Source organism: Lepidothrix coronata, unplaced genomic scaffold (assembly GCF_001604755.1).
Source record: "Lepidothrix coronata isolate B3197 unplaced genomic scaffold, Lepidothrix_coronata-1.0 Scaffold15, whole genome shotgun sequence".
Lineage (NCBI taxonomy): Eukaryota > Metazoa > Chordata > Aves > Passeriformes > Pipridae > Lepidothrix > Lepidothrix coronata.
In genome coordinates, this window is record NW_016690195.1 from 6,753,007 (window position 1) to 6,768,580 (window position 15,574).

The 15,574-nt window shown below is 35.8% G+C and overlaps 1 protein-coding gene across 4 annotated transcripts in view; it reads right to left on the reverse strand.

Annotated features, from left to right (window-relative positions):
• Window positions 1–308: 308 nt before the first annotated feature.
• CSMD3 (CUB and Sushi multiple domains 3) overlaps window positions 309–15,574 on the reverse strand; it is a 618,429-nt gene continuing 603,163 nt past the window's right edge. For 2 of the 4 annotated variants that reach the window (XM_017806514.1, XM_017806517.1), the window contains 6 exons: window positions 14,376–14,441; window positions 12,187–12,345; window positions 5,998–6,110; window positions 3,989–4,076; window positions 2,802–2,937; window positions 309–1,421 (listed from right to left, as the gene is read on the reverse strand). In XM_017806514.1, the coding sequence (XP_017662003.1) occupies window positions 1,262–1,421; window positions 2,802–2,937; window positions 3,989–4,076; window positions 5,998–6,110; window positions 12,187–12,345; window positions 14,376–14,441 (722 nt within the window). In that variant the 3' untranslated portion in view covers window positions 309–1,261. The remainder of the gene's footprint in view (window positions 1,422–2,801; window positions 2,938–3,988; window positions 4,077–5,997; window positions 6,111–12,186; window positions 12,346–14,375; window positions 14,442–15,574) is intronic. The other 2 variants (XM_017806516.1, XM_017806515.1) reach the window with 1 other exon arrangement.

Genomic DNA, 15,574 nt, shown 5'->3' on the forward strand with positions numbered 1-15,574 from the left:
TATCTCAATTTTTTTTCATTGCACTATGGTAATATATTTAATTTTAAATGAGCTGTAAAGATTTTTTTCCCTAAAGTACGGAATATATAGACAAAATAGATGTGAAAACACAGTATTTTCAAATTATAACTTCCTTTTGCCCTGTAGATCTGATCCAAAGTTCATTGAAGTCTCTTAGAATCCATCAGCTTCAATGGGATTTCATCATGCTTTGTGCATGCATTTTGTTAAAATGCTGAAGGAATAAACTGGTGTGATATGGCCTAGTTTTAACTAACATGGATTGAAAGATGGTGTCTTAAATTTTTGATATATGGATTTCATTACTAATGTTACTGTAAACTGCATTTTTAATAGGAAATATCATTAAATTATGTTTTCATATTTGAAAAAATGTAAGATGGTCACTCTTGTATGTTCTTCAACGTTACCAAACATAGTCACATACAAAGCTCAACTCATATTAGCTTCTTCATTGTAAAATTTGTCCAGATGTATGATTGACAAAAGAAATACAAAAACATTATCATTTGTGGGTATTGTTAATGGAAACACAGAAAATAGGTTTCACTTGGAACATGAAAATGAAGCAAGTTGTGAAGCAGGGAAGGAAATTCATGAAATAAGAATATGAATTCTATTTTTTTTTTCTGTGGCATGAAAAGAGAAAGTTATAGTTGCTGATTTCTAAATACTACATCCTGGACTTAAAAACTTAACTGTACTGAGAAAAATAAAATACTAAACAGACTGAAAAAGGAAAAAAGTTACCAACTCATGAGAAAGGTGTAGCATATGACTGTTAAAGAGAAATCAGTGACCTATTGTCTCCTGTAAGTATAGCTCTTATTTTCTACCTATATCTTTTTTTTTAACCCAGTCCCTCTATTATAGTTTTTATAAAGCACAGAATACTGATAGTGGATGCTCCTCCAATATATGCAAATATGTTTTATGTTTTAGAATAACCTCCTTTTTTAAAAAAGCAAATAAACTGTGAGTAGCACTCATGGAGTGCAGCAAATGTTTTTAACACTCTCCATGGCATACATGAAGAATTCTGATCCAGTTTATGAAAAACAAAATGAAAACAAAATAACTACAACGCATACTTGCCTATCGTCCTCAGGAAAAGGTGACCCACTACATCCTGAAAAGTGTGCTTTAATTTTTTTAATTTCTTTTTTTTTTCAATCAGTGAACTGTGTGTGCACTGTGTTGTGTGTCAATTCCCAGACTTTGAAGACAAATCATTACCACATTATACCATTGTGCAAACAGTGTTCAAGTTGGGGTCAAATCGTACCGCTTTCCCTTCCACTGACTTTGCATTTGTGTCATACATGGGGTTTTCAAAAGCAGCTTGTCCATTATTATTTTCATGTACAGAGCATCCTGTATACTGTGTTTTAGGTGCAGTCCTGTAGAAGAAAAACAGAGCATTTGTAACTACAGTTTTCCTCACTGACTTAATGCGGTTTAAGACTCAGAACAGAATTTAGCTCCCAGTTCCAGTTCCAGGAGCTAAATATAACATCTTGGGGCTATTTTTACGATATCTATGCTAAGAATTAGTACTGTCTTTATTAAATTTAAGGGATTTATGATTCATTGAAAATGGTGTTCACCTAGAAACTTAGTTAACAACCTTAGAAGAGGTTATCCATTGTTATTAGATCCATTATCCAAGCTGTTATCCATTACAATTGGATGATCAGATGATAAATAGCAAAGAGTACAATAAAATCTTATAAAGATAATTCCCCTATCCAGATGACTGAGGTTTTCTTTTTCATTTGGAGACTTGACAAGTTTACCAAGAAATATAGCTGAAACATTTTCTTTTTCACTAAATAACTCAAAATACCAGAGTTCAAACTCTTAAAATCTTTTCATCCATATTGCTATACAAAATGCATACTATATTGTAAATCATCAATATAAAGTGCAAAGATCAGTACTTACAGCATACAGGTAATAACAAATACATAAAAAATTACATAGGCAATTTTTCATATTCTGAAGCAGTTTAAAACGAGTAGTGCTGTTTAAAAATCATGGTATGTGTTTTAAAATAACATTATCCTGTAGAGTATATTACTAGTGTTATTGTCAGACTATCAGATTAACATTTTGGCAGTTAATATGCAATGAATTGTCATTAAAGTGGTTAACTTTTCTTCCGTTATCTAATGCTTTAAAATGATGGGAAAAGGTTACTTGACACTGCATCCAAAGAATTAATACTGGTCTCGATAACATGACCAAAATTGTTGAACTCAGATTAATGAAACTGAAAAGACTGGTGGCTGTTTAACACAATTGCATATGAACTAATAATTTCAGATGTAGAAACATTTCCACAATGAAACCTCTCAATGACATACTTGCATATACTTGTATGCCAATAAACAGAGCAAGTATTAAAATAAACTACTCAGAATATGATTCAGTTCTGTCACACGTAGAAAAAAAATATAGGCAATTCATTGTAAGTACACATAAAGTCTACAAATTATATTATTCACCATATGCCAATAATTTATAACATCTATTTTATTACAATGAAGGAAGAAATTTATAAAATTTTAAATAGGTAGGAATGAAAGTATAGCACAGTACAATAAACTTGTCTCTTAGTCATTATACCAGACCTTAATGGAGGTAGGAAGAAGGTTTCCATATTTTGCAAACACTTTGTGGTTTTACAGAAAACCTTATTCACTTGCAAAGATTGAAGGCAATAAAATCACCAATAGATAGAGTATTAGAGGAATTTTGTATATATAATTAGTACTTACCTTTGTTTATAAAGATAAAAGCCAAAACCAGCAAATATAAGGGCAAAGAAAGGCACAAGGATAGCAATGGCCACTGAACTACTGTTTGTACCGTGTGGTTGATTAGAAGAACTTGAACCCTCAGACATGTTAAGACCTAAAAAAAAAATAAGGAAAAACAAGTAATATCATATATGTGTCTGTTATCTCCAGTACATATTACTCCATAATCTTCAGAATTCAATAACACCTTGTTATTGGGTCATCTAAATGTGTTCAGCTGCATAGATACAGTTGTATGCTGAGACCATCTGGAAAGTATATATATATATATAATATTCTGATTAATAAGTAGATGCAATATGTTGGGAGAACAATACATATGCTCTGGTATAGTAAATATCTTACAGCATAATTCTGCATGGGATTTAAGTTTTGGATGTTATTAAAGCACATTAATGTACTTGTTACAAAAAGTCAAATTGATAATAACGCATATGTTACCTTGATTATATTGTTGATTATATTTACATATTTCAGTAATTAATAAATACTATATGTATAAAAACCAAGCATAATGTCACAGAAACGGTCAATCATCTGAAGAAGCAAACTGAAAATTCATTATTTCCTTAGGCATTGTATTGATACACAGAGTGAAAGAGGTAGCAATAATTGTGAAGAGCTAAACCAAATATTGATGAAAAAATAGGAATATGACCTTCTGCATGGTTGAGGAATACATTATCTACATTATATACACAGACAGATTATACAACTTTTAAATGTGAGGAAAGTAATAACAATGCATCTTTAAAGTTAATTTTTAAGCTTTTAACTGGACCTTTTAAGAATTGCATCCATCATAATATCTTCTTGCTTGCTTTATTTCACAACGCAATATATAGAAATTAAAAAAAACCCCAAATAACAGAAAAAAAAAACAACCAACCAAACAAACAAAAAAACAAACCAACAACCATGAATGTTTTGAGGAAAATTGTGTGGGAACAGCATTCAAAATGTTTTGTTTCAGAGAAGCTATTTTTGTCTTTGTGTGCATGAAATAGTGAAGTGGTAAACATGCTAAACAAAATCTGTTCAAAGACTGTAAATCTCTCTATAGCTGTATTAACTACAGTGTCAATACTGATAACATACAGAATACAAAACAATGAACTGGCAAAGAATTAGAATTTATTGAATACCTAATCTTTGAAGTCCAAATTGTCCATAATCTTTACCCTGGATGAATCCTTGAAAAACATATGTTGCTCCATCAGGTTCAGCAGAAACCTGTAAACAAAAAGTACTCTGAATTAAATGTGGAAAAGTTTTTTGCAAGTTACAAGCATCTATTTGAAAGGGAGTTATTCTATTCTATATCCTAATATGCTTGACTGATAGCTGTTATTCCCCATTATAAACACCCTCTTTTTCTAGAAAATCTCTATAAAAACCTCAAATAAAAAGGTATACCTTCGATATGGTGGCTTATAGTTACATATGATACCTTATACGATACCTTATACCTCATACCCTTAACTGTATTTTTTTAAAAAACAGTAAAACTTAAAGTTTCCGGCAGTTCAAATGTCAGTATTTCTAAGATCTTATATACATCATAATTTTCTGTTTTGTTTAGGAAGTAGACGGAAAAAATTATATTGCATATAATCCTAAGGATGCAAGTATTGAGGTTTTAATAACTACTTTTAAACTAAATAAAAAAGACCTCACATAAATGGACAGTTTATTTGATCTTTTTCAGTGCTTATTCCAATAATTATTGAATTATGCAATAATTATTGCATAATAATAGCTGTGAACCAGAAGAATATTGAGTAAGGCTTTGGTACAAGGGCAAAATATTATAAACTAAAAGGCTTGTGGGAGGGAGGAGACGATTGTGATCCTATGATTATCTCTCTTAATTACAGTAAGTACAGTCTAAAGTAATGCACTATATACAAATTGGCAGATACTTGCTTCTAAGGATAGTTATTAGGTTTAAATTCAGTGGTTCCTAGGCAGGTCCCTTGTTTCCCTTTCTCAAGACACAGTATGTCTTCAGCAGTGACCTGAAGCTATGTTTTCACTGAAGAAAGAGTGCCTTTCTCAAGTGAATTTCTTACTTTGGAGTAAAGCAGCCTTTTTAAGCTATTGCAAGATTAAAAAAAAAATTGTCTGCTTTTGTATATTCAGAAGTCTGAAAGCAATTTCCTTGCTTTTGCCATATTTTTGTCACCTCAGGAGCATGTTCACGAAGCCTAAAGTTTGTTCAAACCAAGAAAGTTAAGCCTTTTTACCCGTACATTTATTGCTTAGTCAGTTTAGAGTTTGTGCTTTGGTTTTGATTTTGCACCTTTTTTAAAATGAATATTGAAGCAGTGCCATAATTTGTGAGTACACTTCAGTATACACCTCTTCTCTTTGTTTGGCATAGGTACCCATTATGGTGTCACTGTACTGCTTTACCAGGAAGTAAAACACAAGAAAAAAGACAAATTCCTTGAAAAATTAGATGGTGTAGTAAGGATGTATGAGTGTTTATAATAATCCAAACTATGTTAGGCCCTTTCTTTTCTGAAAAATCTACCTTTTTCTTTATCTTTTCTTTGAAAACATTCCCTGTTCATGATTTAAACACATCCCAGCCATGTGGGTTGTTGCTATTTACCCCTCTCCTTCACCTCTCTTCCTCTCAGTTATATGCTCTCTTCTTCTCTCTTTTAAAGAATAAGCTTAGACCCTGAACCTCCAAGAGGCCTAATGCTTAATTGGAGTAATCTATTTTTTTTCCCTGTATATGTAACCATTCGTGTTTTTCATGGTATTCCTGAAAATATCACCAAAAAGTAAAACATGATTGCTAGCATAATGATAAAAATTGTTATTTTATTAATATAACAATAAATTGATATTATAATTCTGATGAAACTTGTAGATATATTAGAATAAAATTAAAAGAAACGTACAAGAAATACTTCTGTATTAACACACTGTATAATTTTGTCTACACTGTGTGATTGTTCCCATATTTTCCCTCAGACTGGTTTCCTATATCTCACAACAAAACTTTCCTTTAATTTAATGAATCAGCCTTGCTAACAAGATTCTATTTGATATGTCTCAGGATTTTTTGGGTGTAAAACACCATCACGATTTCAAACAAACAAAAAAAGTTATCTCTCTTTTACAGCCCAAATATACTCACAAAACCATCCATAGCCCATTTTTCCTCTTTCAACTTGCTTGCAGATGTATGGGAGGGTGCTTTAATGAGATATATGTGGAGCATTAGCCGAGCTTCCTGGCTTTTATACACTCCTGTAGAATATAGTTTTAAAAATTCATATTTGTGTTGAGTAGAAAAATAATTTCATCTTTAAGAATAAACATTTAATCTCTTTTCTTAAAAAGGGAAAGCAGGAAGAATAGGTGCCAATCGTTACCATTGTTAGTTTAGCAAGATGCATTCTTTCTTGAAATTATTTGAATAATAATACGGTTTCAATAGAAACCATTTTTTAGCTTAGCCTGTAGGAAGGACAGAAGGGAAATCCTATACACACAGCTGTTTCTTAACAGTTATGGTAACAAGTCTTAGACAGAACAAACATTGACAGTAATCAGACAGAGTGTATTTAAACCTCACATCCCCACTTTCCATATATATAATTTAATCATCACATAACAAATGTGATAATAGGAACATCCACACACAAATTCTTTTCCAGAAGATGGAGCTAAATTAAAAAAATTCTAAACTTGAAAATATTTTAAAAAAATTAAATTTTCTTCATCAGTCAGTACTACACAGTTTCTTCCAGACTATGAGAAGACTTGTATGCAACTTCATTTACTTCATAGGCATAATTAACTGTCTCGTTGTTCCTGTAGAATAAATATTTAGAACATAAATATCCTTATTTCCTTATTTGGAAATGAAAATAAAATGCTACAATATGCTTAGTGATTTAATCTTACTTTACAAAGACAGTAGTAAAAGTGAAAATACAGTTATGATTTTTTCCCCCACATTTTTAAACATTGTTATGAATTAATGGTTAAAAACTTCAGATTTTAAATAGATCTCTCTAGTATGATCATTTTCTTTCTAGAAGACCACCAAAATTGCTGTTCTTTTCATACAAAGTCTCTTATTTGTAGAATCACACAAGGTTATACTGCACTGTACACGAGAGAGAGCTAATGATTATTAAAATTATAACAGAAACAAAGCTAAAACCAAAACCAAACAAGAGAAAAAACATTAGCAAAAACAAACCCCAAGAATTAATACTAATTATACGTAGAAAATTTCATCAAACCTAACTTAAAACTCACAGAACAGACTTCACACTGTAAATTAATTTGATTTAAACACTGGCTTTTATGCATCATATTTTCGGGGTTTTAGTTTATACTGACAGATTCTCAAATCTTCGTTCGCGAAGCCTAGCCATGATGATGACTAACAGATGTGGATGGCATCAGGCTGATGGGCTTGATCACCTAGTTTGTGTGGCAAGGTTTTGGTAGCAGTGGTCATACAGAGGCAGCTTCTGTGAGAACTTGTGTTACGACCCGCCCCAGGAAAAGGGGAGAGGGGGTAACTCAGGTTTTTATCAATAATTCCCTTGGGGTGGATTAAAGTGAAACGACACTAAATAACCGGTGTCTGAAAACATATACTGGCAGGGTTTATTTTAACAATTCTGTATCAACAGGCATGCTAGCAGTTTGGGTGCTGTCATACAACAATGTGACACAGAGATAGCCTTTGGGGGGGGGGAAGAAAATGCATAGGGGAGAGAAAGGTAGGATAAGAGCAAGGGAGAGTAAGGGAAAGAAAAGCTGAGAGTGGACAGATGTATATAGTCACCACCCACGGGGTCCAGTGATGCTTCCATGTCTGTCAGTTGAAGTGGTGGCCTTGATCTGCTGGGGGTGAAGGAGGGAAGCCCCCACACTCCAAGAAGTTATGAGTTATTATATCCGTGATTAATGTCACGGGCCGTGCCTCGAGCCTCCAACATCTCCTAGGTCTGTGCTGAGTTTTTTTGTGTCTCGCCTGGTTCCCACCTTTCAAGATCAGCAGAGGGAGGGAGGGGCCTGATTGCTCATCAGATGTATCAACAGTCAAAAGCCTGCAAGCTCAGCTCTTGCCTTTTCAGGACTTCACACCTTCAGCACTGGAGGGAGGGAGGGGCCCGACTGCTCATCAGAGGTATCATGCAAGTCAAAAGCCTGCAAAAGTCTCCTGGAATGCATAAATCATTAACCATTTCAGTCTCTGACAACTTGCTAGAATCTTTCCCTTTGTCTGGCAGAGCCAATGCCAGCTGACTCCAGGACAGACCCATCTCTAGCCATGGCTGAGCCCATCAACAATGGTGGTAGTCACTCTGGGATAACAGATTTAAGATGGGGGGAAATATACTGTGAAACTGCAGCTGGAAAGATGAGTGAGAATATATGAGAGAAACAGCCCTCCATACACCAAGGTTAGTGAGGAAGGAGGGGAGGAAGTGCTCCAGATGCCAGAGCAGAGAGCCTCCTGTATACCATGATGTGGCAGCTCTGCTTGAGCAGCCCACGAAGATCCAGAATAGAGTAGAGGTCCACCTGCAGTCTGTGGAGGATCCCACGCCGGAGCAGATGGATATGCCTTGAAGAAGGCTGTGACCTCATGGGAAGCCTGTGCTGGAGCAAGTTCCTGATAGGACCTGTGGACCCATGTAGGAAGGAGCCCTTGCTGAAATAGGATCACTGGCAAAACTTGTGACCCTGTGGGGAACCCACTGGAGCAGCCTTTTCCTGAAGAACCGCACCTCATGGAAAGCATATTTTGACAAGGGTCCACACTGGAGCAGTTTGTGAAGAACTCCAGCCTGTGGAAATGCTCCATGTTGCAGAAGTTTGTGGAGGATTGTATGTATCCTGGGGGTGGGATCCCACACTGGAGCAGGGAAAAAGAGTGAGGAGGAAGGAGCAGCAGAGTCAACATGTGATGAACTGACCACAACTCACATTCCCCATTTTCCTGTGCTGCTGGGAGGGGAGAAGATAGAGAACTCAGGAGTAAAACTGAGCCTAGGAAGAAGGAAGGGGTGTGGGGAAGGTGTTTTAAGATTTGTTTTTATTTCTTATCATCCTACCTTTGTTTGATTGGCAATAAATTAAACTAATTGCCATGAATTGAGTCTGTTTTGTCCATGATGGCAATCACAATTGATCTCTCCCTGTCCTTATCTCAACCCACTATCCTTTTGTTATACTTTCTCTCCCCTGTTCAGCTGAGGAGTGGGAGTGATAGAGTAGTTTATTGAGCACCTGGCACCCATCCAAGGTCAATCCACCACACTGTCCAGTGAAAAAAAAAATATAACTAAGTCTGCACAACACCACTAGCTAACACTGTAGTGGAAGGAAGAAAATGTCCAGATACTTCATGTTCTTTGCATCTACAGGTCGAGAAGGAAGAAATGCTGCCACAACCAAATAGCTTAATATTGGACTCCAGTGCTGCAAAGAGATGACACCGCAGACAGCAGAATTTTCAGACTAATAGAGTTTTGTATTCGTAGTCAGTAGAAAATGGTGAGTGAGTGTAATGTGTGTATGTAGAGTGAAAAAGGGTATTTGTAATCACCTTTGTGTGCAGTTGAAGGAACCTTTTATTTGGAGAAGGAGGTTTTTGGGTGAGAACACAGCATTTTACTTTTCTAATTCTAAAAATACAAAATACTACATCTGCTGCTCTTAATTCCCTCACAGAAATTACATGGCTGAAACTAAAGAGACATCATACAACAGCAAAAAAATCACACACAGTAAAGGCAAACATTATTATCAATCAGAAAACATTCAGTCCACCTACAGCCTCTCAAGTATGACTCTTATAAGGACACCTACAAAATACCTTCAACAGACAAATCCAGGGATAAAAATTCACCATTCTACTTGATATTAGAAAATCGGACCTCAACAGAAACACAGATTCTTTGGCCCATTACATCCTTCCTGTAGACCACCCCTCTCAGAAACCTATGGGTTGAACTTTCCTCCCATTTTTCTTTCCAACAGGGTGATGTTTTGTCACTTCTGTCCTTGCTAACACCAAAGAGTGGCGAGAAACTACTTCAGATAAAGGAGTCGTAGAGCGATGAGGAAGATTAAAAACAGCAGTGTCCAGCCTATACTTAAATGAAATTTTAAGGCTTTTTTCCAACCTTGCAAACAATGTGGTAGACAGAGGATGAAATTCCAAGAAACTAAGTTTTGAGTGATAATATTGATTTCATGCCAATTCACCCCCTTGTGTAATAGCCTGCCACTCCTGTGGTGTGACAGACCCACTTTCTGCGTGCTTGAGATGTTTCAATCAAGGGACTGACAGATTCGGAAAAAAAAAACAAACAACAAAAAACCCTCCACAACAACAACAAAAAACCTCCCAAACTTTAAATCCAAACATTTCTAGTATCTTTTCAGCCATATCTGTAGTTTCTACTGATGGTTTACAGCACAGAGAACTGTGCCTACTGTGCCAACATAACCATGACAACAGTGGTTGGCAGAGACTGTGGAATATCACAAAGCAATATTGCATTCAAGGACTTCTTCTGCAGCCACAGCGTGAAGGGATCTATGTCTCTGGGTAGCCAGCCTGCTGAGCTGGAAGTCAGACATGGGGAGCAGACTGATGTCCCCAAGGAGACTTCAAGGGGAAACAGTCAGCAATCTGCTCCACCACTTAGACACACACAAGTCTTTGGGGCCGGATGGGATTCACCCAAGTGCTCCCTAAACCACTTTCAATCATTTACCGGCAGTCCTGACTAAGCTGGGATGTCCCAGTTGAATGGAGGTAGCAAATGTGATGTCTAAAAGTAGGGTCAGAAGGGGGATCCAGGGAAGTACAGTCCTGTCAGCCTGACCTTAGTGCCACAGAAAGTTACTGAGTAGGTCATCTTGAATGCCATCACATGGCATGTGCAGGACAACCAGCATATCAGGCCCAGCCACATAGGCTTATGAAAGGAAGATCCTGCCTGACTAACCTGGTCTTCTATGATAAGGTGCCTCAGTGGATGAAGGAAAAGCTGTGGATGCTGTCTAACTGGACTTTAGTAAAGCTTGTTGACACCATTTCCCACAGCATTCCTCTGGAGAAACTGACTGTTCATGGGTTAGACAGGTGGACTCGGAGTAAAAAACTTGCTGGACGGATGAGCCCAGAGAGCTGTGTTGATTGAAGTTATATCCAGTTGGTGGTTGGTCACAACTGGTGTTCCCCAGGACTCAATACTGGGGCAAGTCCTGTTTAATATCATTATAAATGATCTGGACGAGGGGATCGAGAGCACCCTCAGTCAGTTTCCAGATGACACTAATTTGGGCAGAGGTGTTGATCTACTGGAGGGTAGGAAGGCTCTGAAGAGGGATCTGGACAGCTTGTATCAATGGGCCTGCACTTGGGTCCCAGCAATCCCAGGCAACACTACAGGCTTATAAGGACCTGAGGGTGCTGGTCAACAGCGGCTGAACATGAGCCAGCAGTGTGCCCAGGTGGCCAAGAAGGCCTGGCATCCTGGCTTATATAAAAAATAGTGGGGCCGGCAGAACCAGGGAAGTGACTGACCTCCTGTACTCAGCACTGGTGTGGCCGCACCTCGAATCCTGTGTTCGGTTTTGGGCTCCTACAAGACAAACGTTGAAGTGCTGCAGCATGTCCAGAGAAAGGAGCTGGAGAAGGGTCTAGAGTACAAGTCTTATGAGGAGAATGTGGGAATGGTTGTTTAGTTTAGAAAAAAATGGAGACTGAAGGGAGACAATATCCTGTCTTCAACTACTTGAAAGGAGGTTGGAGCAAGGTGCGTTTTGGTTGCTTTTCTCAAGTAGCAAGTGGTAGAATGGGAGAAAATAAAAGGTAATCTAAAAAGTGTCATCTCTACTTTCTTTCCATGTTCAGTAGGTATCTCTGACTTTCTAGGTCAACACATATCAATCTCATCATATTGACAATTACTCATTAATAGGCTACAGCAGAGAAATTTTATAATTAATAATAATAAAATCTCAGGAACAGCAATTTCAGTTTATTTATAATATTTAAAGAATTTGTATGAGAATTAGGATTATTCTTTTACTCCTTATTGACTATTAACTCCAAATAAAATAAAAATTTGGGAAACTAAAACAGAAAAAAAAGGAGAGAGAAAGAAACGGTGGAAAATCTCTGCCTTTGAAAAGGTACTGAAATAGAATAAAAATTTCTTTGATAAGCTAAGAAAGTTTCCAGATGTTAAAAGTTTAAGTGTTATGCATAAAGTTACAGTGAACCAACATATATAAAGCAGAAAAAAAAAAAAGGAAATTCCTATTTCTTAGGCCATACCTGATAGCAGCAATTCCATATTGCTGTTTGTAAGTGTTGCATTTACTCTTCCTGAAGTTGCATTGAAACTGGTGACTGTCAAAGTCATGGGCTGTTTCTTGCTTTTGTAATTGTAAGATCCTTTCCATATATAATTTTGGGCAAATACATCATCAGGAACTATAAAGACATAAACATTTTCAATACAAATTGCAATATTTAGTACTTTCAAAGTCAAATATCCAACAAAATGTGTGACAAATATTAGCATTTTCTTTCCTTTGCTCTTTCTGTTTTTAAGGCTAGGAGGCATAATTTTTGCATATAAAGCATAGAAACCTGGCATGAACTTTAATGAAAGAATGTGTTTGTACTGAAGAGCACAAGCACAACTATACCTTCATTTGTTTTTTTCCTCAAATATAGACCTGTCTTAAAATTAAACCAACTCCATAAAATCAAACAGTTTTAACCAGAAGTTCATACTCCTCTCCCTGTAGAATCTTTTCTATGCCAGCACAGACAGCTAGGAACATACAGCTAGCATTGAATTTTGTAGAAATTAATATCAGTTTAGATATCATCATTTTCATAAGCATATTTATATGACACTAGAATGTTATAAGCATTTTCTTTATTACCCAGTCACTTTTTCTAATGAAAAATTTATATAAGAAATGTTGCCTTGTCTTCAAATGCTTAAAACATTATGAACTTCACCAGGAGAAAAAAATAAATTCTCTAATTTAAAATTAAAACCAGATCATAGTCTGCAGGGCAGAGAATAAATATGCTAAATGTATACCTTTACATTTCACATTTATCATTATCAATCTGTAAAATTATTAATTTAAGTAATGCTATTCCAGCAACTGAAAATCCCACCAAAACAACAAAAAGCCACCCATCCAGCAAAAACAGATACATGCAAATCTTTAAAATCTTAGCATGAGATTCCATTTAACCAATGAAATAGAAGGTGATTTAGGATGGGTTTATTACACTTTCTAAGGTAATGTAGCAAATTTAGCCCTATAACAACCACTATTTAAAATCAGCACTTTCGCATTATTTGGAGTAACTCACACTGAGCTTAAAGGTTTGTGTGTGCACTGGCATCTCATGTCAGATAAGCACAGAAGAATATTTGCTCCTTTCTCTCTCAGAATGGTTCTAAATTCAAGACTGGGGCACAATTTTCCTTCATCACAAAGACAAGTTGTCTTCCTCATGGAGGGTAAAAGAGTTTTCCTAGGTTTTTTATCTGTGTATGCGTATATATATATGGATATGTTTTTTTGACAAAACATATAGATACTGGACCTGCAAACTGTAAGGAAAGAAATTGCATGATGCAAATGGTCTGATGCTGTTGATTTGTGACCTGCCTGAGATTTATTTCCCTACTTTTAGGAAAACTGATCTTGCAGTTAATTGGGATTGCACAAAATGAATGAATATGTTCTGAATGACAAAACTGATGACTACCATGCAGCTCTACGTCATTGAAAAACACAGTTTTGAAGTAGTGCAAAAAATTAAAACAAAAAAAAAAAGCCCCCCAAATCCCCATATTCTAAGGAACTACTTTTAAATCTTATTCATTATTGGGAGCAATTCAATAGGTTTATAATCAAAGGCTAATTTTAGTGAAGGAGATTGCTCTTTTCAAAAAATCTCTTCAGTGGACATAGAAAGGTTTCTCTAGTCAGGACATCCAAAGACAGTCTTCTTCAGCAAATCTGTTAAAACTGGAGACTTTAGGCATAATTTGAGAGATTACCTTGTGCCAACTAAAATTAAATTTTTCGAAGGGCAACTTGAAAGCTAACACTAAGTATTTAGGTAAAGCAATTTAAATTAGCGATATGTAAAAGAAGTGCAAGACTGTGAAAAAAACTCTGAAACATTTTTTAAATTATTTCTGCATCAGTAGGATAATTTCTGAATGGGTAAATTGCATAGGATCTTACACAGAACAGCAACTACAGTGAAACACAACAGAAATTGTATACAGATATAAATTATACCATATAAGCTAGATGAACTCAAACATTGGGGAACGACTTAACTAATTTTTTTTTAATCTAGTGCCTAATATAATACCCTTTATTCATCCTAAGCCACTCAGTCCAATCTCACTAAACTGCTCCTCATTGTCTTTTCTATAAAAATTTTTTAAAATTATAAATACACCTTGAAGCACTTACCACTTAGTTTGGGACTTGGTGTTCCCAAAGCTGGTCTGGGATCCTTCACTAATATTTTGGAACCAGCTGTTAGAAAGAATGAATTACAAAGATAAATAAGTAGCAAAACATTACTCAGAAATGAAGACTAATTTCAATAATGGAATTTATTTGCTAAAAAACATATAAGATGATGTTTCAAACTCAAATATGAATGAGATTTCAGTCAGTACCAAGCCTTAGTATCAGAGGAACACTTTACCACAGATTTCTTCTGTTGCCACATTTTGTCCTAAGTCAGTCACCTGGATGCTATCAAGTAATTTGCAGTAGTCAAATAGTGCAGGGTTTCAGTTCAGAATCCATGTTTCAGAATTTACAGTCCTGGACTATGCACGTAATATGTGAGATCCCTTCTAACATATCATCTAATGCCGCTTATGTCACTTAGATCAGGAACTGTGAACAGTGCTTTAACTGGAAGCAAGGTAACACCAAACAGTGAAGACACACATAACAAGGGTGCTTCAAATCATGTTTCTCTCCAGGACTTAATAATCTTCTAATAATACTGAGTGAGACATCTTGTGTTCGAGACTGAAAACCCATGGATGCTGGCTTAATCTCTTAATATTGAAAGAGAAGGTTTCTTCTAAGAATAACAACAGAAAAAAAGAAACAAAAGAAGCTGTCCGCAGTATCTCCAACTGCTCAGGTGATAGGAGAACTGCAAGCTGGAGAATTTAATATCTTCTCTGCTTCGAGCAGGAACTCTCCCACCACTGAAATGATGAAACAAATGCCATAGGACAGTGTAATTTCCTGTAGATGAAGCTATTTTATGTTGCTGAAACTAATTTGGATTCACTGGAACATAAAGAAGACACATAGTTCTGTCTCCTAATGTAAAATACTCTCATGCAGCACTAGGCTCAATTCCTTGCTCTAACAGTGATTTCAATATTTTGTATTTTAGGTCTAGGGTCTGAAACCATGCCTTTTCTCTCTGATCCATGCTCTAAAAAGCTACACAAGAAAGGAAACTACTTTTCCCCTGAGCGGAGTATTTTTCTGCATAAAAAGGAAACTTTAGCAAGAAGGACTGAGAATATTTTTCTTGATAATAAATTTTATTTTTTTCAAAAGGTCTTTTCTTATCATGTATGTTAAAACCATAAATAAGCAAGGGCAGGGGTTGAAATTCAACCTAAAGCGCTCAT